The sequence below is a fragment of the Ochotona curzoniae genome, unplaced genomic scaffold, assembly GCF_017591425.1.
Source record: "Ochotona curzoniae isolate NIBS_2020 unplaced genomic scaffold, NIBS_Ocur_1.0 scaffold_3223, whole genome shotgun sequence".
Lineage (NCBI taxonomy): Eukaryota > Metazoa > Chordata > Mammalia > Lagomorpha > Ochotonidae > Ochotona > Ochotona curzoniae.
The window spans coordinates 6492910-6519802 of NW_024467108.1; the positions used below are offsets into that span (position 1 = coordinate 6492910).

The following is a 26893-nucleotide window of genomic DNA, read 5'->3' on the forward strand; positions in this document are numbered from 1 at the left end:
GCTTCCTCAGAACTTGCCTTTATTGACATACAGATGTTCAACCATCACTCCTTAGTAGGAGACACTACACAAGTGTTAGGATCAGACAAACCATGTAAAATCACAGAGCAGCTAGCTTTAGGTCCAAGAGCACACAGAACTGTTTTTTCCTTGCCTATCATCTTGAGATACATTCTTATAGGAAAGCATGACTAGAATTTTCCTGAGTCTAAAGAGTCTTTATCATGCCCTTTTGACTATTTACTCTACTTGGGGATGAGGTATGTAATTAATTCTTCTTTGACAACATCTCAGAGGTGAAGGACATATTGGATGGGTTAGAATATAGTTTTGTAAAGAGTTCATGGAAGGATTCAGTCATGGGAACCTCTACAGGGGGCATTGGTTCATCAACCTTCAATGCGTGCAGTGTAGTTTGGAGGGCAGTACTGCTGGTGGCCTCCCGAGTGGATGCCTGGCTGTGTTCAGAGACCTGCTGGGGTACCAATGATTTAACATGAGGTTCGGCGGGCTTTAGTGGAGTGACAGTATTCTTGACAGGCCCCAGTTTCTTCTTGGGGGCTAACAAAAAATGCAAAATGTGTGGGTGGTTATATACATCCTTGGTTAAAGCTGGTTTGAGGGCTGATAGAGTCCAGGGGCTTTCCATAACTCTTGCAGGAGGTTTTACAGATAAGCCTGAAGCTTCTTGACTCCCACTTTTTTCCTTTGAGAGGCTTATACTATCTGTGGGATAGAAAAGACAGAAACACAAATCTTCAAATGTTACTGTCTCTGTCAGTCATATCTGAAATCCAAGTCATCTACCAAATGTCAGTTTATCACTCATCCTTCTGGATTCTCGACCACAAGCTTTTTTCCCTTCTGTTCTTTGTCTTTGTGTAAATTTTATCAAGGGTTTCCAATTGAGCTTGAGGCTATAGTGTGTGAGGCTCTAGCTTACCACAGACACCCTCAGAAAGCAAAGGCTGACATTTGCTTAAAGTTCACACATACACCACTGGTTGATTATGAAACAATTTCAGCAGAATAAGGATATCCTCAATTAGAATGGAAGCTTTTTTAAGGACATAGACTTCATCTTGCTTGGCACTACAAACAACCTCACAAGTATTTGTCACACATTAAATGCTAAATAAATTTTTTTGTCTGATTTACAGGGGAAAATAAACAGTACACACTGCTAAATAATGGGGCTAGGACATAGAGACCAAGCCTACTAAATACAAATGTTAAAAAATGAGATGACGTACAAAACCAAGAGAAAATCATGAAATTAAGAGTATAAAATGATGAGGAGCTATGAGGCAAAATCTAGAAAAAAACGAGAAACCTAGAAAATGAGAAGCCAGAGGAGTAAAACAAGAATTTGAATTTCTTTTTGCCTTAAGTATAATTACATATAGAAGAAGCAGCTTCAATGCATGAGTTGTTTTTTTTTTTCAACTTCACAAGAATGGGATTTTTACTGGACATGATCTTGTAAGTCTTCAACATATCATACTCTCAAATTCATGAATATGATATATTACTCCAATTATTCGGGACTTTTTTTCCTCTGTAGAGTTTCTTAGTTTCATGGACCATCACATGTTTTTCTTTGAGAGGTCTTTAAAGCTAAAATCTGTTTTGTTGGGTATTAGTAAAACCACTCTTGCTTTCTTTTGGTTAGTATTTCCATAGAGTATCTTTTTCCTTTCATTCACTGATCATCCCTTTTGTACTTCTGGATTTAAACTAAATCACCTGGAGACAGCACATAGTTGGATGATGTTTTCTTAATCCAGTTTGACAATCTTCATCTTTATTTGGAGAGTTTAAACCCTTTATATTTACAGTTCTGATTAATAAGGATGACTGTCACTTTGCAGCTTGTTATCCACATGCCTTAGAGCTCCTGTCTTTCATCTCCTGTATCCAAGTTTTATTTTAGCACATCATGGTATAAGTTTCTTTGTGTTGACTCTACCTGGAGTTGAGTTTCTTAAATTTTTTGTTCATATCTTTTACTAGACTTAAAAAAAATTTTTTAATTCTTATTGGTACTGATGAGCAGTCTAAAAATGAAAGCAAATGATCAACAAAAGTATATAGAAATATAGATGATTCAATCATCTGAAATAAGAATTTCCTAAGAAGAAAGAGGACAATGGACAGTATATATTCTATTTTGCCAATAAGTGTGAAAATTTAGATCAGCTATTCTTACAGTATCATTTAGGAACCACTGGGGATCTCTGAGACCTTTTTGAAAGAGGAGATCTGGTCTATAAAACCAAAATTAATTCTACTAAAATGTTATTTACTATTTTCATTGGGATTATCTCATTCATGTTTAGAATTTTTCAAACTATGACAGGTAACACTGCAAGAGCTTAAATTCAGGACTAGACTTGATGATTGTTAGCATCTATTAATCCAAAAAGTAAAAAGATTTGTAAAAATGTAAAATACAACCATACTTTTCACTATAGCTTTGTTTTATGACTATTTTGGAATAAAAGCTTCATTTGATCTAAAAGGCAGAAAAACAGAAAAAGGGAAGGACACCGATGTCAGAAATCATTCCTCTGTTCAGATGTCCACAAAGCCAGAGCTGATCTAGGCTGAAGCCAGGACCCTGTAACTATGAGTCTTTCTCACAGTTGGCAGACCCCCAACAATTTGAGCTATTACTAGCTGCTTCCCTGGAATGGAGAGCAGAGCCAAGACTTATACTCAGGCAATTTCATATTGTGTGTGGGCATCGCAAACAGCAATTTAACCACTGTACCAAATGCCCACAACCCAGAATTATTTTAACTAGTAAATATTTTATGGCATTATGGTTAAAAATGATAAGAAACAGATTTATATTCAGAAAAGCATCATTTAACAGAAATAAACCCAGAAATAGATAACAGAAGTTACAAACAAGAATCATAAACATTTATAGCTATGTTTAGATATTTAAAGGAAATGTGAACACAGTGAGAAATATTCAAAAGGAACCAAATGGAACCTGTAAAAATAAACATAGTGTATGAAATTAAAACCTAATTGAAAAGTTGAAATTAACAGAGTAGATGTTACAGAAGAAAACGTCTGAGAGGTTGAAGACAAAGTATGGAATAGCCTCCATGATTTTTAGTCTCTGGTTTACGTTTCTTGCACAAGCTCCTTCCTCTGAGTAGGGCGAGATACTTGAACATGAGAGATCACATTTCCCTTGGTTAGGCTATATTATATGACTAAAGTGGCAGAATAGTGCCTTTCTTGCTTAAATTATAGAATACTCCATCACAGCACACAGAAGAATCGGTCCATTAATTAGAACTGAAGAAGTAAACTATCAGGCTGTCAGAGACTTAAATGGTTAGGACCTTATGATGATTTCTGGGAGCGCAGAACAAAGCCTTATCACAAATAGCGCAAAAAAAAAAAATTTCAAAAACATTTCAGTTACACAACCATAAGAAATTTCATTCCAGTAATTATTAGTGAGCTTGAAAGAGTCTTAAACCTCAGATAAGATCAAAGCCCCATCAGACACCCTGATTTTAGCTCACTAAGACTAAAGCAGGGCCTTCTCATCTATCTACGTCTATGGAATAAGACAGCTGTGTTGTTCAGGCTTGAAGCTAATTTTTTACATAGCAATATAAAACTAACAGACACAGTGGGAGTCTAAAATAGGCTGAAAATACAAATAAACAAGTCTCAGCCACCTCTAGCATCCATGTAATTAGAACCTCCAAAGAAAGTAGAGTGTAAGGGAGAAAAACATCTGAAGAAACAAGGACTGAAAATTTATCTAACTGGATGGAAATTTTATTCTGACAGATCTAAGAATTTCATTAACCTCCATGCAGGATACAGATATCCACACAAACACACAAAAATAAGCCATAATTAAATTACTAAAACTAGTAGTAAAAGAAAACAATTTAAAATTAGCCAGAAGAGGAAATGAGGCTACAAACAGAAAGATATAAAAAACGAACTTTCCATAACAAACTACACAAAAGGAAGACAAATGATTAGCTCCTTTAAACTGTGGGAAAGGAGACAAGCTCCTTCAGGCACAGTTAGTTAAACCAGCATGTACAATGCCCACATCACATACTGGACTGCCAGTGTGAGTCACAGCTTCTCTGCTTCTGATCCAACTTCCTGTTTAATATGCCTGGGAAGGCAGTGCAAGATGGTCCAAGTGTTTGTATGCCTGCCATTAAAATAGAGTCACAGTTGGAGTTTCTGGCTCATGGCTTCTGCCTTGCTCATTTTTGACTGTTAAAGGCATTTGACAAGTGAATCAGTGGATTAGAGATCCCTGTCACTCCACCTTTTCTGATGAAGTAAATAAATCCTTAAAAATTAAATAAAAAGCTGAAAAACACATTCTCAAGCTAGAGAAGTGACAAATGCCTTCTGGAGGCAGTGATGGCACCAACAGGTGCAAGAGCCACCCTGGAAGTGATTGTGGTGCAAGATATGGCACTGTGTATAATGTTAAGAGGCTCCATTCACCTCAAGATAAGTGGATGTGACTGTGGCTTTTGCTATGGTATGGATGTCTCCCCAGTCTTCCTTCCTTCCTTGATTCTAAACTTATTCCTGCACCTTTCTAAGCATCTCATGGAGGTAACTAAATAGGCTTTGAATAGGTTTCTCTCTTTTTGGGTCATGCAAAACTATTTTCTGTAACAGGTCACTAAGAAGAATCTTTTAAGAGATTTATCTATTTATCTATTCAACAGTTACAGAGAGAGAGGGAGAAGCAAAGAGAAAAATATTTCATTGGTTGGTTAGCCTCCAAATGGCTGCAATGGCCAGGGATGGATCAAGACAAAGCCAAGAGCTTCATCCAGGTATCCCACATAGGTGGGAGAAGTCCAAGTACTCCGGCCACCTTCTGTTGCTTTCTGATGCACACCAGCAGGAAGCTGAATTGAAAGTGGAACAACAGGACATCAGTGCCCATAGTGGATGTCAATTTTGCAGGCAACAGCTTAAAGCACTATACCACAGGCATACAGTATAGGCACCAGTTTCTGTCCTAGCTGCTTGACTTCCAATCCAGCTCTGCTGATATGTCCAGGAAAGCAACAGAAGTGCTTGGACTTCTACCTCCCACCTGAGAGACCTGGATGAAGCTCCTGGTTCCTGGTTTTGTCCTGGCCCAGCCTTAGCCACTGCAGTCATTTGGGGGAGTAAAGCAACAATTGGAAGATGTCTTTCTCTATGTCTCTCCCTCACTCCTTAACTCTGCCTTTCAAACATACAAAAAATAAATCTTAAAAAAAGAACTCTTTAAAAAGAGGGGAAAGTTTAAATCTATTTCCTGCCTACCCTACTTTCTTAAAACCATTTCAACCTGGTGGATGGTACAGTCAAGTTAATAGACTGTTTCTAAGGCATAAAACCACCTGCTTTATCCAAATTTGTATAGTTCCCAAATATTCTTTCAAAACTCCTTTTCCACCCAAGCTTTGCTTGCTATTACTGTGTTCTAATCATTTCTTGGATGAATTGCTATTATGTGATGAATTATCCTCAGAGCCCAATTCAAATGAGAAAGCTCTAACCTTCAATGACTTGAAGGAGACAATTAAGGTTAATAAGTTCATAACGTGTGGCCCTCATTCAACAGGATGTTTCCGAGAGAGAGAGAGAGAGAGAGAGAGAGAGAGAGAGAGAGAGAGAGAGAGAAAAGTCATGTAAGGACACAGAAGACCAGAAGAAAATAATCTATAAGAAAGCCCTCACATTCACATCCAGCTCCTTGGACTTACAGCTTTCACATTGCAAGAACATAAATCTCTGTTCCTCAAGGCACCCCATCAGGGGAAGTGCTTTAACGGTCCTAACTTACTGATACAACTAATGATAATCATAAAGTAACAGGAGCACAGCCTTTTAGGCTTGTACTCAGAACGTAGAGTGATTTTTAATCTAGTAAATGCAGTTACGATTTGAGATTCCTGACAGTTATAGATTTGAGTGAACTGGGCTCAAAGTTTCCATTTCAGAGCATATTAGTGACCGCTGACCCTCATTTGATTTTTCCAAATTTTCTTTCTTTTTTTTATTGCATTTTATGACATAATTTCATAGACTCTGAGGTTCCCCCTACTCCCCCGTACCCTCCCCCACAGTGGATTACTCCACCTTATTGCAGTATTACGATTTTTCCAAATTTTCTAGCATACTTTCCATGGTCTCATTTGGATCCATTCCTGCAACCCTAAGTGGTGTATCAGCTCAGCTCTTTGCTACCAATCCATGAAATATTAGGCTCTTAACCTCTTAAACAAGAACTTACAATATCATTGTTTTGTGACTGTACCAACTTTACTTAAGGTTCCAGAACTGTGGATAGAACCAATAACCCAAACTCCACAGCCTTCTGTCACCTTATTAGTTTTTTCTTTGATGCTAGCCTGAGTTCCCAAACTAGTGGCTGACTGTGTGATTCTCCCTACAACACTCTAATAAGCTCTGGCTTCCTTTCCTCTTGCTGGTTTATTTTCTGAATCTTGAGTTAAGTGGCTGAATAAAAATTTTCTTTTACAGAAAAATCCATCCATATCACTCTCTTAAAATCATCTGCCAACTCCTTGTAGCCTATATGCAGAAATTACTCTCTAGCCTAGCAGTCCAGGAGTTAAGCAGCTTTCTTCCTCCACTTGCCCACACATATCACTTATTTTTTTAAAAGATTTATTTTTATTATTTTTTTTTATTGGAAAGGCGGATATACAGAGAGGAGAGACAGAGAGGAAGATCTTCCATCCGATGATTCACTCCCCAAGTGAGCGCAACGGCCGATGCTATGCCAATCCGAAGCCAGGAGCCTCTTCTGGGTCTCCCACACGGGTGCAGGGTCCCAAAGCTTTGGGCCATCCTCGACTGCTTTCCCGGGCCACAAGCAGGGAGCTGAAAGGGAAGCGGGGCTGCTGGGATAGAACCGGCGCCCATGTGGGATCCCGGGCGTGCAAGGCAAGGACCTTAACCACTGCGCCACCGCACCGGGCCCCACATATCACTTATAACTGTCACCCTATAAAGCACCTTCAGTCCTAAGAGGCATGTTACTTATTCTGTCCTGCACCAAACCTGGCCCACATGTCGATGGCTACTTTTGCCTGTTTCCTCATTGATCTGCAAGCCAGTCCTCCTCTCTCTCTTGGGCCACTCTCCACAAACAGCCTTCAATTATCTTCAACTCCTACTACAGGGCCTGGAATAAAATGGGTACTAATAACTGCAATGAATGGGTGTATGAACAAGTGAACAAATACCCATGTTTGAAATCTTCCAAGAAATTTCACTGCTTATACAATATAGTCCAAGATCTGAAGGTTGATGCAAAGGACCATCCCTGTCTGTTGCAGATTAGCTCTAAAAGGATAGCAAAATCTGCAGATGCTGAAATCTGTGGTATACCAATCTCATATATGTATACAGATATCCATATTACATGCACACCTTTCATCATCTCTGGAGTACTTATGTGGCTAATATACTGCAAATGCTATGTAAATTTTGCTATATTGTTACTAAAAATTCAATCACATGATTCATAATGAATCTTCAACTTGCAATTAACTTCCTATGTGATGATGGTTCCTCATGACTATAATACAACTGAAAAATTTATACCTAGTGACTTATATCCATAGCATCTAGTATGATGCACTACTCAAGTGTTTGCTGCAATGCTGGTAATCTATGCACTGTCGGTCTGTTAAAAAATACAGCACACATAATGTTGCAGAGTAGAAAATATTTGGCCATCAATGATTATATTAATAGCTTATATATTGACTATAATAAATTTTTTGAGAGACAAAGACAGAGCTATCTCCTGTCTTCTGGTTTACTCCTCAAATGTCCATAATGACCTGGCTGAGCCAGTATTAACCTGGAGGCTGGGAATATAGAACAGATCTCCCACCTGGCTGATTGGAATCCAACCATTAATCAGCATTCGTGCCTTCCAAGTGTTTGCTTTAGTGGAAAGCAAGAACTGGGAGTAGAGTCAGGACTTGATTCCAGATGTTTCAAAGTGGGATGCCAGCATCCCAACCAATGTCTTAACTTTGAGCCCAAATGTGCGCTGCTATTCTTTTTGTCACTATTTGAGAGTATATTTCTTGTGCTTAAAAACAAAAGCTTACACCGGCAGCAGCTTCATACATCTGATAATTACTATGTCTCCCATTTTTAAAATATTCATTGTATTTGAAAATCAGAGAAATGAATAGAGGAAAGGAAATAGAGAAAGGAAGTGTAGGTTAAGACAGTGAGGGGTAGTAGGGTATAGAGGAGATGTTTCATCCACAGGTTCATTCCCAAAATACTTGTAACAGCTAAGGCTGGACCAATCCAAAGCCAGAATCCAAGAACTCCATCTAGGTCATCCATGTGAGTGGTAAAGACAAAAGAGCTTGAGCTATCATCTGCTGCCTTCCCAGGATGTGCATGAGCAGGAAGCCTGATCAGAAGAGAAGCAAGCAGAACACAAACCAGACATTCAGGGAATAGGGCTATCCCAAAGCGGCTACTTGAGTACTACGCCAAATGCTAGCCCCTGCTACTTCTTTTGATCACATCATTTTCTTTTGGGCTTGATCTTATTTTTCACTGTTTTATTTAGCATGGACATAAGAACAATATGCCACACACAAACACACACGCACACACACCCCACAGAGCCTTTGTCTGTAGACTCTGCCACCTGGCTTTGTATAAATGCACTCTGATGTTAATGCCAACAAAAACTGCTTAATGATGCATTTCTCAGAACGTATCCTTATTGTTTAAAAAAATGTATAAGGAAAAAGTCTGTACATGTTCAGTACAAATCTAACTACTGGAAACCCAATTGTGTAATACATATCCCCATGAATGTAACCATTTTTTCCCCAAATATATTCAAACTGTGGTTGGTTGAATCCTCAGAAGTAGAATCCAGAGATACAGAGTGGACAGATAGTATTTTCTGACTTCTTCCTGGTCTTCATCCTTCCCCAACTTCCCAGACATTCTCAGCTCTGATTAGAGACATGACATACAGACACCACTCAGACTCCTGGGGGCACACAGGTAGAGATGGAGAGATAGGAGCAGCCTACATCTTTGACTTTACCTGTTTGAGTGCTAACACTTTCATTCAATTTTGCTTTTTTCATCTCTCTCCGCCTAGAAGGAAGCAGATCAGTCATGAACTCACAAACTTTTTTTTTATATAAAAAGCAATAATACAAGGCAGTGGCCAGAAAAGAAACACCATCCAATCAGATTTGAGCACAAGGTTTGTGTTTCTCCCATTTAAAGGATAAGTCACAAATCAAGATGGGGTCAATAAGCCTATGCTTTCCACTGACATTCTTCTTCCAGTATGTTCCTTCCACCTTGCACTATGAAATTTACAATCCCATAGTACTGCCCTGCAAGGATTCTTATCTGTCATGGTCCTGCATTATGGCCTAGAAAGTGGCAAATATTTTGCCAAGTTCACTCAGCAAACAAGCTGCAAATCAGGAACTAAATCTCTGCATTCTGAACTTGCTCTTTGCTCAGCATCCTCCTCTATCCAGTTCACGGCAAGCAGGAAGATGGAGGCACTTGTCTGGAACAAAATTCAGGTCCCGCCCTCTTGCCACTAAGTAGTCCACACCGAATCCACAATAAGAGAGTTGACAAAGCTTTAGTAAAGTTTTTCCCTGAAAATACCATCTTGGGAAGGTAGATGGGGCATAAGGATTCATAGGTCGTATAAGAAGAAATTAAACATTTAGATTATATAACCCATCTTCCCAGGTATGATTAGTGGAAGAGCGTATCTCTTTTTCCCTCAACCTTCTGTAAGAATCCATTTATTACTCTGATTTGGGGAGGAAATCACTTAAAATTAACAATACATACTTACCACTGAAAACAAAATATGGCAATGATGAAAGTTGCAGAAATAATGTCCATGAGAAACCACATGAATATGTAGTACCTTGGTGTCTGCAAAACATAATACAGACCACAGTTAAAGAACTTCAAAGTTGGAAGGGGATTTTAAACCACATAGGCTCCACCACCAGAACTGGAGAAGAGAAAGGGGGTGTGGGCCAGGTAAAGAAGCCTTGACTGATGTGGCAGTCTCAAACATGAAGAGCACCTGCAAGTATCCTACCATGTAACTCTCACACAGGTAGGGGCACTAACTTACCACTCCTTGTCCACACACAGAGGTCTGAAGGAATGCCAGAGAAATCACACAGGAAGTTCACTCTGGACCCAAGGCTCAAACCATAAGTTTCTGGACTTAGGGTACTACTCCTGTGTTTTCATTATATCACCTCCCCAAACTGGACTGTGCAGTCCAATATCCTAGAGCAGCTTTTGATAACACAGGTTTCTGGATCTCACAAAGACCTAAGGAATCAGAATCTGCATTTTTAACACGCTCCCCAGGTGATGCTCTCTCTCCAGTCTTGACATTGACTAGGTCTGAAACAGAGGCAAGTGAGGGTAGAGATAAAAGAAGACACAAGACTGCCTTACCATTTATGGCTCTCTATCTAAAGCTTTATAACATGCAGAGGAGTTTGGAATTTGTATTCTCTTGAATGGACACTTGATACTGATATGACGCTTTATGATAACAGTAAACTTTTAAAAACCATCCCAGAGGGGGCTGGAGTCATGGTATCGGCTGCAAGGCCAGCATCCCATATTGACACCAGGTCTAGTCCCACCTGCTCCACTTCCAATCCAGCTCTTTGTTTATGAACTGGGAAATCAGCAGAGGATGCCTCAAGTTCTTGGGACCCTGCATCTAAGTGATAGAGCAGGAGGAAAACCCTGGCTCCCAGCTTCAGAAGGCTCAGCTCCAGCCATTCTGGCCATCTGGGGAGTGAACCAGCCAATGGAAGACCTCTCTCTGTAATTCTTTCAAACAAAAATAAAATAAATCTTTTAAAAAATCATCTGAGAATGACTGGAATAGCTGTGGGACCTGAGTGAGATTTCATTGAGGAGTAAAAAAGCCTAGCTCATAGATTAGCTTTAGAGAAAAAATGGAGCAAAGTTTAATTTTCATTCAATTGATCTACTTTATTCAGATAAGAAAAACAAAACCTGTAACAGTAGCTCATTAACTCCCTTCATAGATAATAAGGATTAGGATTTCAATAGACTCTAGCTCTAGTCTTTAGGTCCCTCAAGCCCCTGGCACTGAGTAACAGTGAATAAAAGGACAATGATGGAAAACCAGGAGAGGAAATTTGACATTGGTGCTCCCCATTTCACAGGCATTTTGTGAAGGACATACAATTTTCACTATGGAAACAAGTACACGTGGTTTCTTTCCATACCCCCTGGTTTTGCCCATTGTATTTGCACCTATAGGATGCTGGAATTACACTAATTAACCTTTGGAGTTGGAGCTTTGAATCCCTAAAAATTGAGACTTTTAGGTTGGGCAGAACTCAAGTGACTCCACCACCATGCCTGAGTCAAGGTGACACTCCCAGCCAGGAATGTTTGCAATTCAAAATCACCCTAACCTTGTCTCTGTGCAGAAGGTACCTGCCATGATGGGTACTCCATGCTACCAATCACAGGCATGTGCAAACCAAGGAGCTGCTGCCTTCTCCCATCCTCTGCATCTAAGATACAGTGCTGTACACCTCACACAGTCACCCTGCCATATGGAAGTGGTCACTGGACAAGCAGCTCACCATGAAGAAGTGAGGAGAATCAAGCTGACTCAGGAGCGGGATGTTGTCTGTGGTCACCGAGTCAATCCTGGAGCACCAGGCCAATGAGAAGAGCCAAGGCTCATTGACCAAGTATAGGTTGATGTTGATATTAGCTGCCTTATAATCTCTGGAACAAAAACAAAATCCATAGAGGGTTCACAACACTTAAAAGTTAGAATAGTCAACATCTTTGTGAAAGACTACTGCCTAAATCACCAGAAGCAGATAGTCCAGGGACAACGTATGACACCAAGTGACAAAATGAGCTCATACTGCCATAAAATAAAGTAGTGTACTTGTCCTTTCTGTCTCTATAGCAATACTGTGTCCTAGTAAACTACATGTACTAAGAAAAGTTGGGAAAACAAAAAAACAAAAAGAAAGAAAGGAAGGAAGGAAAAGAAAAGGGGGGAGGGGAGAAACAGGAGAAGCCAAATTCTGGAGCACCTGGAAGATCTCATGGTGTAACTAATCCTATAACAGGCAATTTCAAGATATCAATAGTAAAAAACCAACTTGCAAGATCTAAGAATATTTAATAACTACTTCTACAAGCTTGTATGAACTACTGTTGACATGTTACATGTAACACCAACACTTATATGCTCCAGAACACTTAATATCCTTAGTACAATTATCTGCTCCCTATCACTATGTTACTCTACCATAAACAAGTTAAAACACAGAATGTACTGTATTCAATTCTGTATATTCAGACCTAGCATGGTGTCTAACTATAAATATCAATTGAAGGAGGCCCAACACAGTATCCTAGTGTCTAAAGCCCTTGTCTTGCATGCGCCAGGATCCCACATGGGCACTGACTTACGTCCCGGTGACCTCACTTCTCATCTAGCTTGTAGCCTGGAAAAGCAGTTGAGGACAGCCCAAGGCCTTGGGATCCTGCACCCATGTGGGAGACCTAGAAGAAGTTCCTGGATCCTGGCTTCAGATCAGTGCAGCTCCGGCCCATTGTGGCCACTTGGGGAGTGAATCAGCAGATGGAAAATCTTCCTCTCTGTCTCTCCTCCTGTCTGTATATCTGACTTTCCAATAAAAATGAATCAATAAATCTTTAAAAAAAATAGATCAATTGAAGGAATAAATATCACTCTGGTAAACACTTGAAATTTCAAGCATAGAAACTTCTTACAAACACTGAATAAAGGGAATATCACCCAAATAATCCTGAGGCACTATCTGTCTGAGGATACTTTTACAGTTTCCATAAACATAAAGAAAACAGAAGGATTGTTTAGTAATTCTAGCCCAGCTGCCCTTATTAGAGATTGTTTCTCAAAAATGCATCATGTATGTGCCTTAATTTTTTTTAACCTAGACATTGTATAGCGTATTATAAACTGTTACATACAAATTTGGGTGGAAGCAGGCAATTAGCTTTGGGTGAAGACATCCATGTCTCATACTGGATTGCCACACTTCGATGCATAGTCCTTGTTCTTGATTTTAGACTCCTGCTAATGCAGACCCAGAGAGACCCTGATAATGTAACAGGAAACTGGGTTTCTGCCACCCACATTGGAAACTTAGATTGGGTTTCAGTTTCCTGGCCTCCAACACTGGCTATTGTGGGGATCTGCGGAGTGAGCCAGTAGATTTGAATTCTTATTATATCAATTAATTTCAAAATATTTTTAAGTTACATAATTTACATGGGAAGGCACAACCCCAGGATAACAGAAATAATCTTGAAAAAGAATAAAGAAAGGGGAAATCACTCTACCTGAGAATAAGGCTCACTATACAGCTATAGTAAGTAGGGTAACACAGTACTGGAGAAGGGATGGATACCAAAACTGATGGAACAGAACAGAAAACCCACAAAATGACCCACAAAAGTATGCCAAATGACTTTCCTACGAAGGTATAGAAATAATTCAATGGAAAAATGGTCTTTTTAATACATGGCGCTAAAGAAATCGATGGCTATGAGTAAACAGTGTCACCTAAACCACAAATTTTTATAACAAAATGAACTCAAAATGGGTTACAGAAACAGGCTGTTAGCCCAATGGTTATGATACCTGTCTGATCCAGAGTCCTGGATTCAGCTGGATTCACCCATCTCTAGTTGTTTAATGTAGTTTCATGCCAATGCAAACCCTGGGAGGCAATAGTGATGACCAAATAACTAGGTTGCTGCCATACACATGGGAGGCCTGGAAACTAGCAGATGAAAAATAGGAGAAATGCTCCATGACAACTCCTCTGGCAGGACACAGACCCAGCAGGTAAACGCAAGAAACATGATAGGAAACAGCCCAGAAAAGGCCATGGAAACCTACCCACTGGCATACAGTTGGCAGACGTGGGGGCAAGACCAGGCTGAATCTGTCCACATCATCCACTGGCAAATCCAGGCACCAGTGTGGGTCGACCCAGGGTCGGTCGCAACAAAGACTAGTGCACATTATGGAATGCTGAGGTGAGGTTGCCTGTACCAGAAGGGACCGCAGCGCCCAACCAGCCTGAGAACAAGAAAGGAAGTGGGCAGAGCTGGCAGGGGAATAAGGGAGGGTTCCTTTGCTGGACAGCTACTTCCGCAGGAGAGCATGGGCTGGGATGGGGGCAGACCAGACTAGGCAGAGCTACCACACCTGTGCGCCTCATGTGGACTAGATCAGGGAAAAGCCAGGCTGGGCGGATTATTCCTACTGGTGCAAACAAAATTAAAGTGGGCGAGGTTTGTTTGGGCAGCATCAACTGGAATCTGGGAGTGGGAGAGGCCTGGGAGGGAAATAGTGGGCTCATCCCTCTTGGGTTACCACTTCCACGGGAGGACATAAAACTAAGACAGCGGCTGGGGTGGAATGGGATGTGGGACAGACTGGATTACTGCTACACTTACTGGCAAACCAGGGTAGGGGGTGGGCCTGGTTGGGGTTATTGTGGGTCGCTCCAACCTAGGCTACAGCTCCCGCTGGTTTATGTGAGGGCCAAGTATGTGCTGGGCAGAACCAGACTGGACTGCAACACCCATTGGTTCCAGTGGAAGTCGGGAGTGAAAACAGAACCAACCCAGGAATTGCAACCACCAGCTGATTGGAGCGATGGACGGTGCCAGGCCCTGTACTTGTTAGCACATACAAGAAGTTTCTTTGGAGATCTTCCTAATCTAAATGCTGGACTCAGAACCCTAACGAAGAAAAGAGAGAAGACAGAACAGGTCAACCAACCATCTAAGCTATGATGGACTATGTCAATCAGTGGATTTTTCAAAGACCTCATAGTGCTTGGAGCGGCAAGATTGACAGCGATTCATAACTGTTGCAATATCAAAACCACTTGAGCAAGAACCTCAGAGCATGCCCTACACCCGGGACTTGGGGAGGGTGGGAAATTGGGTGGGCCTTCTCCCTTAATACCCCCCTTTTAAACATGAAGGTAACAATATGGAAAACATATTAGTATTATCCACTTTCCTGTAGCCCTTGAACCTTCTTACCCTAATTAACTATGTAAAGAATGTCAAAATAAAATTTATTAATAAGAAAAAAATAAATAAATAAATAAATAAAATAAATAAATAAAAAAAAAAATAGGAGAAATGCTCCATGACAATGCTCTGGGAAGTGATTTTTTTTTTGTATGTGACCTTAAAGGGACAGGCAAAGAAAAAAAATTAGAATTATATTAAACTAAGAAGCCTCTGAATAGTTTAAGAAGAAACAGAGGAAAGACAATTCACAGAGTAGGCAAAATACTTTGAAACTATAAATATGATGTTAACAGCTAACATATAAAATAATTTTAATAACACAGAAGCTAATTTTTCAAAAATATATTAAATGTTCCACAGTACTAATTGTCAGGAAATCTAAATTAAAACCACAGTGAGAAATCACCCCCTATTTGTTAGAATGGCTGTTACAAAAAAGACAAAAGAAGTGATGACAAGATGTACAGAAAAGATATTTTATACTGTTGAAGAGAATGCAAATCAACACAGCCATTATCAGAAATAAGATGGAGGTTCACAAAAGTTAAAGATAGAACCATCGTATGATCTAGCAATCCTACAGATATATATTCAAAGAGACAAATCAGAATTTTGAAGAGATAATTGCATTTCTCCATTCATGTCACAACAGTCAAAATATGAAACCAACCCAGGTGTCCATAAATGGAAGGAGTAAAATAAATGTGGGATAGACTACTCAACTTTAAAAAGGAATTTCTGTATTTTGCAGTATGGATGAGCCTGGAAAACATTATGCCAAATGAATTAAATCGTGCATAGAAAGACAAATGCCACACGATTTGACTTATATACAGAATCCAAAAAAGTCTACCTCACAGAAGTAGAATTTAGAATAGTAGCTACCAAGAGCTGGGAGTGAAGGAGAGGAAAGATGCTGGTCAAAGGACACAAAGTTTCACTTGGATGGGGAATATTTTCATCGACTTCAAAGGTAGAAAGAAGGAGAAAAGGATGGAAAGAGGGTGAGAATGGAGAGAGGGAGAGAAACAGACAAGTCTTCTGTGTGCTGATTCACTTCCCTAATGCCAGAAAAAGCCAGGGCTGTGCCAGGCCAAAGCCAGAAATCAGAAACTCCATCTGGGTTTCCCACATGGGTGGCAGGAACCCAAGCACTTGAACTGTCATGCACTGCCTCCCAAGATGCCAGAAAGCATTTATAGACAGTTGTATTGAAAGAAGAGTACTTCCATAGGGAATGCTGGCATTCCAAGCAGCAGATTAACCTACTGCACAACACTCACCCAAGCCATACATTTTTTAAATCTATTACAAAACAGGATGACTAGAGTCAATGATATATTGTATATTGCATAATATTTAGGAAACTAAATCCCAAATGTTACAATCAAAAACTAAAATTATGAAGCAATGATATGTCAATTTAATAATTGCACATTGCATATCAAAATGCATTATATTCTATAAATGTATGCAATTAATTTACCAACTAAAAAAGTAGTAATTTTAAAATATTTGAAAACACTTCAAAAATGTATCAAAAATCCAAGTGAAGGGTAGCATGGTGGCTAATCCTCCACTTGATAGTTTAAGTTCTAGCTGCTCCACTTCCCATCCATCTTTCTGCTTACAGGATGGAGAATAGAGTTCAAGTTCTTAAGCCCCTACCCCCACACGGGAGACCTGGAAGAAGCTCCTGGCTCTTGGTTTTGGATCCACTCAGCTCAGGCCACTGTGGCCATTTGGGAGTGAACCAGTGGACTGAAGATCTTTCTCTGTTTCTTTCCTTCTCTGTAAAATACATCTCTCAAGTAAAAACAAATGAATCTTTGTTTTACATAAATCAAACAGGGCTGGCATTGTGATGCAAGTGGTTAAGCTTCCTCATACCCATATCCTGTGTCAGAGCACTGGTTTGAGTTCCAGCTGCTCCATTTCTGATTCAGATCTCTGCATATGTGCCTGGCAAGGTGGAAGATGCACTGAGTACATAAGTCCCTGATCCCCTGCTGAAGATCTGGATGAAGCCCCAGACTCCTGGCTTCGGTCAGGACAGCCTCAACCATTGTGGTCATTTGGGAAGTGAGCCAGCAAATGGAAGCTCGCTCTGTCTTTCACATAAATCAATTTCTAAACATGATAAAAACAAAGGGCATCTTTATATTCATATATTTTTTAGTAAAGTAAAGCATTTAAAATACTAGGCCTAAAATGGCAAAGTCACAATCTCTTGTGATTGCTGTTACAGACTAGGAAGCAAACACTGATCAGAGGGGAAATGAGACTGTAATCACTGTAGAGATACTTATGGTATAACCATTTACTCTTACAACGTAGAGGTCTCTGAGGGGAATGATTTGGAATAAAGTCTTACCTGTGAACTTAACAGAGTCAGCACCACAGTACATTTATTTGAAAAAAGTCTTACTTTCATTATGGGAGTACAGCCTTCCCTCCAGTGCAGAAGAATGTCTGGCTTATATTGATCTTTCAGATAAAAAGAGAAATGGTACTACATATAGTCCTACTTGTAACTGTTGAGCTTTTAAAGAGGATTCCTGTTACATCTGTTGCCAGTTGCAACTATGCCTGTACAGCTATGCTAATAAGTAACTTTAAAGGTACAGCAGAGAAAGAATTTAGACTCTGAAGTGTGTCATACCTGACCAATTTCATTAACTTGGATAAATTACCTAACCCCCACTATCTAAAATGATACACATAGAATGGTGGTGACAGTTAAAGCAGTAGCTAACATTTACTGTCATCTTATATATGCCCAGATTTTTACTATGTGCATAATAAAAATTATCTGTCTTTTAGTATTTCAACTCCAGCAGCTACCATTGTTAAGTCAGAGGAGGAAATGGACACAAACCTGCCCAAAGTCACATGTGCAGCTGACATGCAGGTCAGTATCTTAAACACAGTCTTTGGTCTAACAAGCACAAAATGTGACATATAGTAATGGCTCAATAAATAGAAGTGATGATAGCTATTTTCTGACTACCAGGTCAACCTAAGTTAGTATTAGGAGAGAAGGAAATCATCATCCTTATGCCATTTTCTACTTGAAAAAAAAAAGTGGGTGGAAACAGATGTATGTCCAAGTAATCAGAAATCTTAATAAAAGGAAACAGGGCAAAACACACATGATTTTAAAATGGTAAAAGAAAAAACACATCATTATATAATCAACCACACCTGAGCAGAAACACAGGGAAAACAGGAACAGGGATGCATAAAGTAGCCAGGCTCATGCTCTGGGATGCAGGAGGACATACAGGGTAATTTTTATGATAACCAAGCAGACAGTTTATACTTAAATACATATAAATATGAAGGGAATACAGACAGATGTATGTATATGCATGCACATGTATGTATATGTATCTCCAAGAAATATTGTCTCTGTCTCTGAAGTATTTAAAATTATCTAAATAAAAATCTCAAAGAAAAAGTGGAATGGGTTAAATTAAGTAATGATTAATGATAGGAAACTGGAAATTTGCCAAATTATTCTCAAGTGCTTTCAATCTGAAAATGATCTCCAGTCATTCATTATAGACATAGTAGCTGGTGGTTTTTTCTCATGCTTGGATATTTTGTTTTTATTTTCTCAATCAAGTATATTTAGAATTTTGAAATCTGATTTTTTTTTAATTGTTGTTGTTTTGCAAAGCTGGAAGGTAGGGGGAGAATGAATCAAAATGAAACAGAGAAAGAGTGAGCACACACTGACTGGTGCACTTTCCAATGCTCACAATGGCCGGTCTGTTCCTCCTGGGGGGTTAGGAACTCAATCACCTGGGCTATCACTACTGCCTCCAGGGTCTGCATTAACAAGACGCCGCAGTCAGGAGCAGGAACTAGGCACTGAAACCAGACACTTGGATTTGGAACGCTGCCTTTAGACTCTTAAGCTAAAAGCTCCTCCATTACCTTTTAAAGGTTTAATTATATTCTTAATTATGCCTACAAGAAATACCTGAGTCACAAAGCTATTTTTGTGGTAATGTACTCCATCTAATATTGGTAGGAAAAAATAAACCATTATTTTTTATTTGACTTTTCAGTGTTTATATAAAAACAGAAATGCCAAGCCTACAAAAAAGTGTGTTAAATGATGACATTGTAGTACAAAACAGGGACTGAAGTCTACGTTCCAAGAGCATGTTTCACGCTTGATAAGTGTTTATTGGCAGAAGGAGGGAGGAGGAAGGGATACTATATAGGATTCCAAGAAGATAATCACAGAAAATAATTCCAGAATGGGAAAAATTTAGCTTAGTTGGAATACAAATACTGTGCAAGTAAAGCAATACATGACAAGAATGCTATGATCACTTACCTGAAACCTCTATAGAACAAATTCTTGTAGTCAACATTTATTGTACTGATATTTTCTTTTTTAAGTTCTTTAGTGGTATATAACCGGCCCACCATTTGAAAACCAGGTGCCTTCTTCCTGACATACTGTCTGTCATGAGTTGACAACCAGTAAATCTGCCAGGAGAAACAGAAAGGCCCTTAATGAATAATTACTTGCCTAGGTACAACAGACCCCACAGAGAATCAGTAGTGTCATTCCAGCACTGGTAGTCTATAGTGATTCTAATCCTTGAATAAGAGTCAATTTCATCTAATGTTAGTTAATGAACTTTTATAATGGGGTTTTCACTAAGGCTGTTCTAGAGCTTTTTTCTTAGAACTGTTCCATTCACCAGTTAATTAAGTGCCAAAGGCCCTCTGTATACAGAAAATTTCATGCTATTAAAGAGTTGGCAAATATGAGATAAAGGTGGTAACTGAAAATGTCTGTGATTGAGGTACCTAAAAATCACCTTGAGAGAAATAACTTCCTACCAACAGGGACAGTCATGATCCATCTGTAGAAACAGTTCCATTTGCAAGACACATTTGTTTCTATCATAGCATTTTTTTATTCTGGGACTTTGATTTAAAACAACTAACTGCTCAAATGCACTTACTTCCGAAAAATCTGAGGAATAAATCTCAGTGTAACTAAGAGCCAGCTGTCATCACATAACATTTAGGAAAGTTAAGTCCTCAAAGCCTTAGGATTATTCAGGCTCCTTCAAATAGATCCATTTTAGTGATGGTACAGTCACATCACATAATTATTAACACTACATTTTACTGATGTTGCTACTTCACATGGTTTAGAATAGCAAACAGACTCAATGTTTGTCTCCACTGACAAATTTATCTGGCTCGTTGATTATTCCATGTAGCTGTAAATTTAACAATCTCCATTTCCACAGGAAGCAAATTATCCCAAAGTCAGGAAAACTTACAAGGTAGGTCAAGGACAGGTACAACGACTATACTCCAAGGACACAGTACTCACCTCACAACCTTAACTATAAATACTGAGACAAACATACCAGATGTGGCTCAATGTTAGAGTTGAGGATCAGATCTGTTACATGCTTGACAAACGAAGTCGTGAGAGGATGTGTCGCTGGAGGGCCATAAAGATCAAATATCAAAAACACATTTGCCTTCTTTGCAAGTTCCAACAAATCATCTAGTTTTGGAATTGACTGATTTCTTGCTCTGTTTTTATCAGCCTCTGACAGAGGTTTCATATTGTAAAATGGCTTGCGCTAAAAATAAATACATCAGAGAATACATTGGTTCCTAACCAAAGCATTTTCTAGTTCTCCTGCTATGTGGTTCCACACCCAGCTCCTTATTGCTCCATTACCGCTCAATCCACCAGGTCTTCTGAAGCATCAGTTGTGAGATAAAAGTTATCAGAGAAATAAACTGTGATCTCTATCAGTAATTATGGTGTTTGGAATGATTTTTCTTTTCTGTATTCTAGAACCTGTTATATTTGCACTGATAATATTTTATTCTGTTCTTGACCTTCCTTTCCAACCTTTCCTCCATAATTCCATGTAATTCATTCCCTTTTAGTCACACTGGCTTCCTGCATGTGCTCTCACTGTTCTAGTATTGTGAAGGAAAAAGAACATGTGCTCTGTCTACAAACTGAACTGGACTCAATCCCAGTTCTACTCCTCACTTGCCTTTCTTGTCACATTCACCTGCTAAAATCGTGCTCTAAGTCCAGGCCAATGATATCTCCTTCATGAAGTTTAAATATTCCTAAACCAAAATTTTGTAGCTTTTAATTCCAAAGGTCCATTTTCATGCCTTGTAATTTGATGCTTCATTCTGCCTCCTTCAGTTATTTGTACGTGTTTAGATAGACTTAAGTTCAAATGCTGGCTCAATACACTTTTTGTTGTGCACATGCAATAAAACAATTAACATTTATTCATGAAAGAATAAATTTAAAAAAAAACAGCTCCTGTCTACTAGTTCATTCCCTTAAATACTCTAAATAACTGGGGCTAAGCTAGTAGAAGCTGGGAATGCAATCCAGGTCTCAGACGAAAGGTAGCAGGGAGTCATTTCCTTGAGCAATCACTTGCTGTTTCCCAGGATGTACATAAGGAGGAAATTTTTAAATGGGGGGAAGAAGAGACTTGAACCCAAATACTACAACAAAATATACAAATTGGCATCTTAACTGCTATGTCAAATGCCTTCAGTTTCCAGAACTACAAAATGGAAAAAGGAAGGGGTTTTCTAGCTGCTATTCCTATGATTAGTCTGAAGATTAAAGATGATATTAACAGCTTATGGGAACATGCCTGGTCCACAGAAAAACACACAATTCATGTTAATTCCCTCACTGCCTACTGATTCTATTAGAGGTGTACCTCTATCACAACAGGAAGTACCACTTATTCTTTGCAATGAGCATATACCTTACACATAGCTCACCATACATACTATTAAATGTAATCAATGGCTACTTTCATTATCACTTTTGCCAATTTTAGACCATTTGCAGATGAAGGCAATAGTCAAAGGCTATTTCTAAGAGAAGCAGTAACTCTTCACATTAAAATTCCATATTTTTCTCTGTGTAACTTTTCATTTTCATTGCCACCTATATTATAGCCACTCCTGTTTCCACTGGCTTCCTAAAAAACTGCCCTTTTTCTTATTTTTTTCAGGAGAGAAACAGTAACATTGTACACTAGCCCATAAAATTACTAGAGAAGAGGGCAGATCACAGAAACTCAATGAAACCATGGTTGATACGATCTGTATTTGAGTTGAGGGTCACAATTAAGGTTTTTCTGAATTCTTGGGAAATAAAAATTTATTTTATAATACAAAAAAAATTTAAATGCTACAGACCCAGACAAATTGGTTCCCTTGTTAGACCAAAAGTAAGGAAAATGTTCAAGTAACAGAAAGAGAAAATCCAAATGAAAACAGAAAATTTGAAAAAAGTATTAATCAACAGAGTTTAAAATTAGATTCCAATAAACAGTGTTAGAAGGGTAGCTGTAACAGCTGGACCAAATTGTCTCTTGTTGTATATACAACATGGGATTTAATCAGAAAAATAAACTGGAATTGGACAATGCTTATTTAGACTATATCCCAACATTTGGTTGAACATTTTAGCAAAGGAAATAACAAAGTCATAAGTGTTATAATTTATTATAAACTATTGTAATTCATTCCACAAATAAAATACTTGTTTCTTTTTAAAAAAAATCAGAAACAAAATCCTCTGTTCTCTATTCCTTTGCAGATGTTTTATAAGTACAGAGAGATTAGAAGAGCTAGTATATCATATTGGTTAAGAAACAGAAGGACAATGAACCCCAAATATGTTCCTAGATGCTGTCTCAAGAGAAACACTCCAACTCAACAGACAACTTTGAGCGAAATGATCAAAATACAGAGGTTTAGCAATACGGTTTTATTGCTGATATGAATGCCACTACATGTAGCATAAACTCCACTACTGTGAGAATAATCATATTGCTCAGAGTACTAAAATCACTCAGGTAGTGGGCATTTCTCACAGTCTTAAATCCTTTACATGTTCCAACAAAAAGCAACTGAGATCACTGTCAAGAAGAACATTCCTTCTTTATGCCACTTCTCCCGCATATTTTAGTTAGGAATCAGCTTTGCAGAAAGAGCTACCAGAAGAAATATTGCATGGACATTATTTTTAGAAGTCTCAGTAAATTTTTTCTTTTTAAGCCTCAGTAAATTCCACCGCACATTATCACATTACAGTTGATGTGGACTTTAGTTTACTGCTTCAGAAAGTAACAGACTTCCAGTTTGCATTTCCATATATATGAAGCTTGGGAGATGTCACTCCACCTGAAAAATAAAGAAGAGATGCAGAGAATGGAAACCAACTCTTCTTGATCTGTGAGAGAGATGACGATCCACAGCCAACTGCCGTCCACAAGGCTGCAGAGCCGGACAGGTGCTAGGAAGAAGTCCCTGCAGAGATTCCAAAAAGATTCAGTTGGAAACTACTGAAGGAACTGCAGCAGGAATTTACAGAAACCTGAAGTACGATTGCAAAATTGACTGAGACTCAGTGCGGACAAGTCTGAGAATTAAGACACTCAGGGGGAACCAAGTCACAGATGGGACCCCAACATTTTGTAAATTTTCATTCCAGAAGCTCACAAATAGCAGACAAAAGTCAGTTCGTCTTTTAAAGGAGAGGCAAAGGAAAAAGAAAACACTTTAAGTAACTCAAGGGTACTATTTCTTTTGTTTATTCATGCATTTATATATGTATGTACATATGTATGAGGTAGCGAGATATGCAGAGAGCACTTCCATCCACTAGTTTATTGTCATTATTATTCTTTTTCAAAAAAAATTATTTATTTCATGATACAGTTTCAAGGGCTCAGGGATTTCCCCTGCCTTAATTCCCCTGTTCCCACTGATTTCCACCTACATTATAATAGTATAATCCTTCAAAAACAGTCATAAGTCCATCATTCTATTTAAGTGTATCCTGACATTATAGGTATAGACAATTACAGAAAAGTTCAGCATCCTATTGTCAAGATCTATTTAACAGTTTCATTGGGAGTTCTTTGATTTGGACGTACAGCTGCACACTGTGTCTTCACATCTTGACATGACAGTCTCTTTTATACAGTTACTCTAGATGACTATACATGTATGTTTGCCTATGGATCTACTGATCTTGTATTTTGCATGAAAGTTGCCTTATATCAGGGAGAACACACAATATTTCTCTTTTGGGGATTGGCTTATTTCACTGTGCACAAGGGTTTCTAATTGAGACCAGATTTCATTTCCTTTGGATATATTCCCAGAAGTGGGACAGCTGGGTCATACAGCAGGTCAATTTTCAGTTCTCTTAGCACTATCTATATTGATTTTCAATGTGGCTATATAGCCTATACATCCCATCAATAGCAAAGGAGGGTACCTTTCTCCCTACATCCATGCCAACAGGGGTTGTTAGAAGAATTCTGAATGTAGGCCAGTTGAGTTAGGTTTTCATTTGTATTTCATTTGTATTTCTCTGACAACTAGGAAGCCTGATCATCCTATCATATGTCTATTAGCCATATGAATTTGTTCTTTTGAAAATGTCTGTTCCTTTCCTTTGCCCATTTCTTCACAGGATTGTTTCACTCTCATTGATTTTCTGAAGCCTTGGGATCCTGCATCCACGTGGACTACTTGGAGGAAATTCTCGGCTCCTGACTTCAGACCAGCGCAGCTCTAGCCGTTGTGGTCACTTGGGGAGTAAATCATCAGATGGAAGACCTTCCTCTCTGTCTATCCTCCTCTCTGTATACCTGACTTTCCAATAAAAATTTTTAAAACGCTGAGGAAATACTCTCTGAGAGCACAGACTGAGTGTGGCTAAGAGGCTTGTGCTCAGAATTTCCAGAACTGCAGGGTGCAGTCTGCTGTGGTCCTGGTGACTTGCAGGAGCAGCAGGGCTGTTTCTATCCCTTAAGTCAGAATGGAAGTAGACAGAAGCTCTACTACAACAGATGGGCATCTGGTACTCTGCAGGGAGGGAGGGCAATAGGACTTCCATTTCTGGAAAAAAGAAGTTGCTCAGTCAGTTCTGTAGGTTGCATTTGAAGTTAGCGAGGGCCATGGAATTCTCTTGGAGTTAGGGCTGCTGATCCATGGTATGCTGGCCCTGGGCTGTGGTGCTGCATTCTCTTTCCTATATCCTTCCCACTAGGAAGCCAGTGGCATAGAAGCTGTGTGTTTTGTTTTTTTCTCAGTACTGGTTTATGAAGTCTGTGCTGTTTTGTGATTTCCTTTTTGAAAAGTTCCCTCTATCAGTGCCCTGGCAATTCAGTCCTTCCTTTGTTGTTCGGTGTTTTTCTGCAGCACAGGTGAGTGCAGCAAGTCATGCTGCGTGGGCATCGAGGGAGTTACTTAATATATGGAAGATCAGTTTTCCTCTTCTTTCTGCCCTCAACACCATCACTCATCCTTGAAAATAAACAAATCTTAAAAAGACAACTAAGACTAGAAAGACTACCAAGGAAAATTACTAATTAAAAGTGTCAGCCACACACTCATCAATTCTTCTGTTTCATCAAGCATTACTACAACCTCGAACTTTCACTTATTTTTAATTCTATAAATCTTATGAAGACATTTGTAAGCCATATGTTACATGTCACATGCAACAGCTACTTTCCATCTAGAATACACATTTTTCAAAAATATTAACTGGATTACTAATCATACACATGCTAATGGAATATCTTAGTTTTGTTTCCCTTATGTTTTTAAGTGCAATGAAATGTATCATGGAGGCTATACAGAGAAACATGAAAATCATAATAACCACATTGTTTTCACATAAACAAACACCTATGGGCTCGAATGAGAAGAGACATTCTGGGGAGCAATGGTTGTTCCAAATCCACCTCACCTCACTCTTATATTATCACTGGCTAATAAAATTACACAGATCAGTGTGCATACAGGATGCTAGTGCCACAGGCAAAGGAACAGCCTGTTATACCACTGTACCAGTCCAAATATTTATTTTCTTAATTACACTGTTAACCTGATAAGCGATCTAAAGATAGGTGATCCCAAAGTATATCATCTCTGCTGTCAACATGTACTAGTAATATGGATGCCTGTTTTCTATGCTGTTAAGATATTCATTTTCCAAATCAACATCTCAAATGATAAGTGATTAGGTATAATCTAAGTCACACAGATTTCCCCTAGCCATAACATGAACTGTAACCTCAAGTTGTTTCTTTTTTTTCATATGTCCTAAGAAACAGGCTTAACTCCCTCAAATGCAAACCAAACTTTTACCTACTTCAAAATACTCAACTTTTTAATTTGCTATTTAGGTATTACAAAGATCTCTCTTTAATATGTTTTCTAGATTCTTCTCTCCATCTTTTTCTTACCTATACCCTCTATCTTTCCTTAACTAATACCTGACTCTTCTTCCCTACTTCCCTCCCCTGGGCTCTCTCTCACACACAGTCTTTTACTCAATTACAGTGTAATCTCGGAAATATTTCACCACCATTGTCCACAGTTCCACTTAGTAACAATATTCCCTCAACACAAACAACATTTCTCATGAAGTCCATCATCTTGTCCCTCAAGAGGAAATACTCATTGTTGTCTCAAAATTACATTTTACACAGTATATGCTTTACACTCTACCATATCCATTATTAGCCCCCTTTCAGAATAAAAAGGATAAAAAGGAATTGACAAAAGGAAGTTTACAAGTTTTTTCTTCACGCTGGTAAATCCAGAAAGAAGAAAGTAG

At 38.8% G+C, this 26893-nt stretch overlaps 1 protein-coding gene across 1 annotated transcript in view; it reads right to left on the reverse strand.

Moving 5' to 3' along the window:
* Window positions 1–268: 268 nt before the first annotated feature.
* Window positions 269–26893, reverse strand: part of LOC121145313 (glycerophosphodiester phosphodiesterase domain-containing protein 4-like) — a 72905-nt gene continuing 46280 nt past the window's right edge. The window contains exons 12-17 of the mRNA XM_040964043.1: window positions 20610–20831; window positions 19553–19707; window positions 11721–11868; window positions 9917–9999; window positions 9134–9186; window positions 269–726 (exon numbers count right to left, since the gene is read on the reverse strand). Coding sequence (XP_040819977.1) covers window positions 269–726; window positions 9134–9186; window positions 9917–9999; window positions 11721–11868; window positions 19553–19707; window positions 20610–20831 — 1119 coding nt within the window. The remainder of the gene's footprint in view (window positions 727–9133; window positions 9187–9916; window positions 10000–11720; window positions 11869–19552; window positions 19708–20609; window positions 20832–26893) is intronic.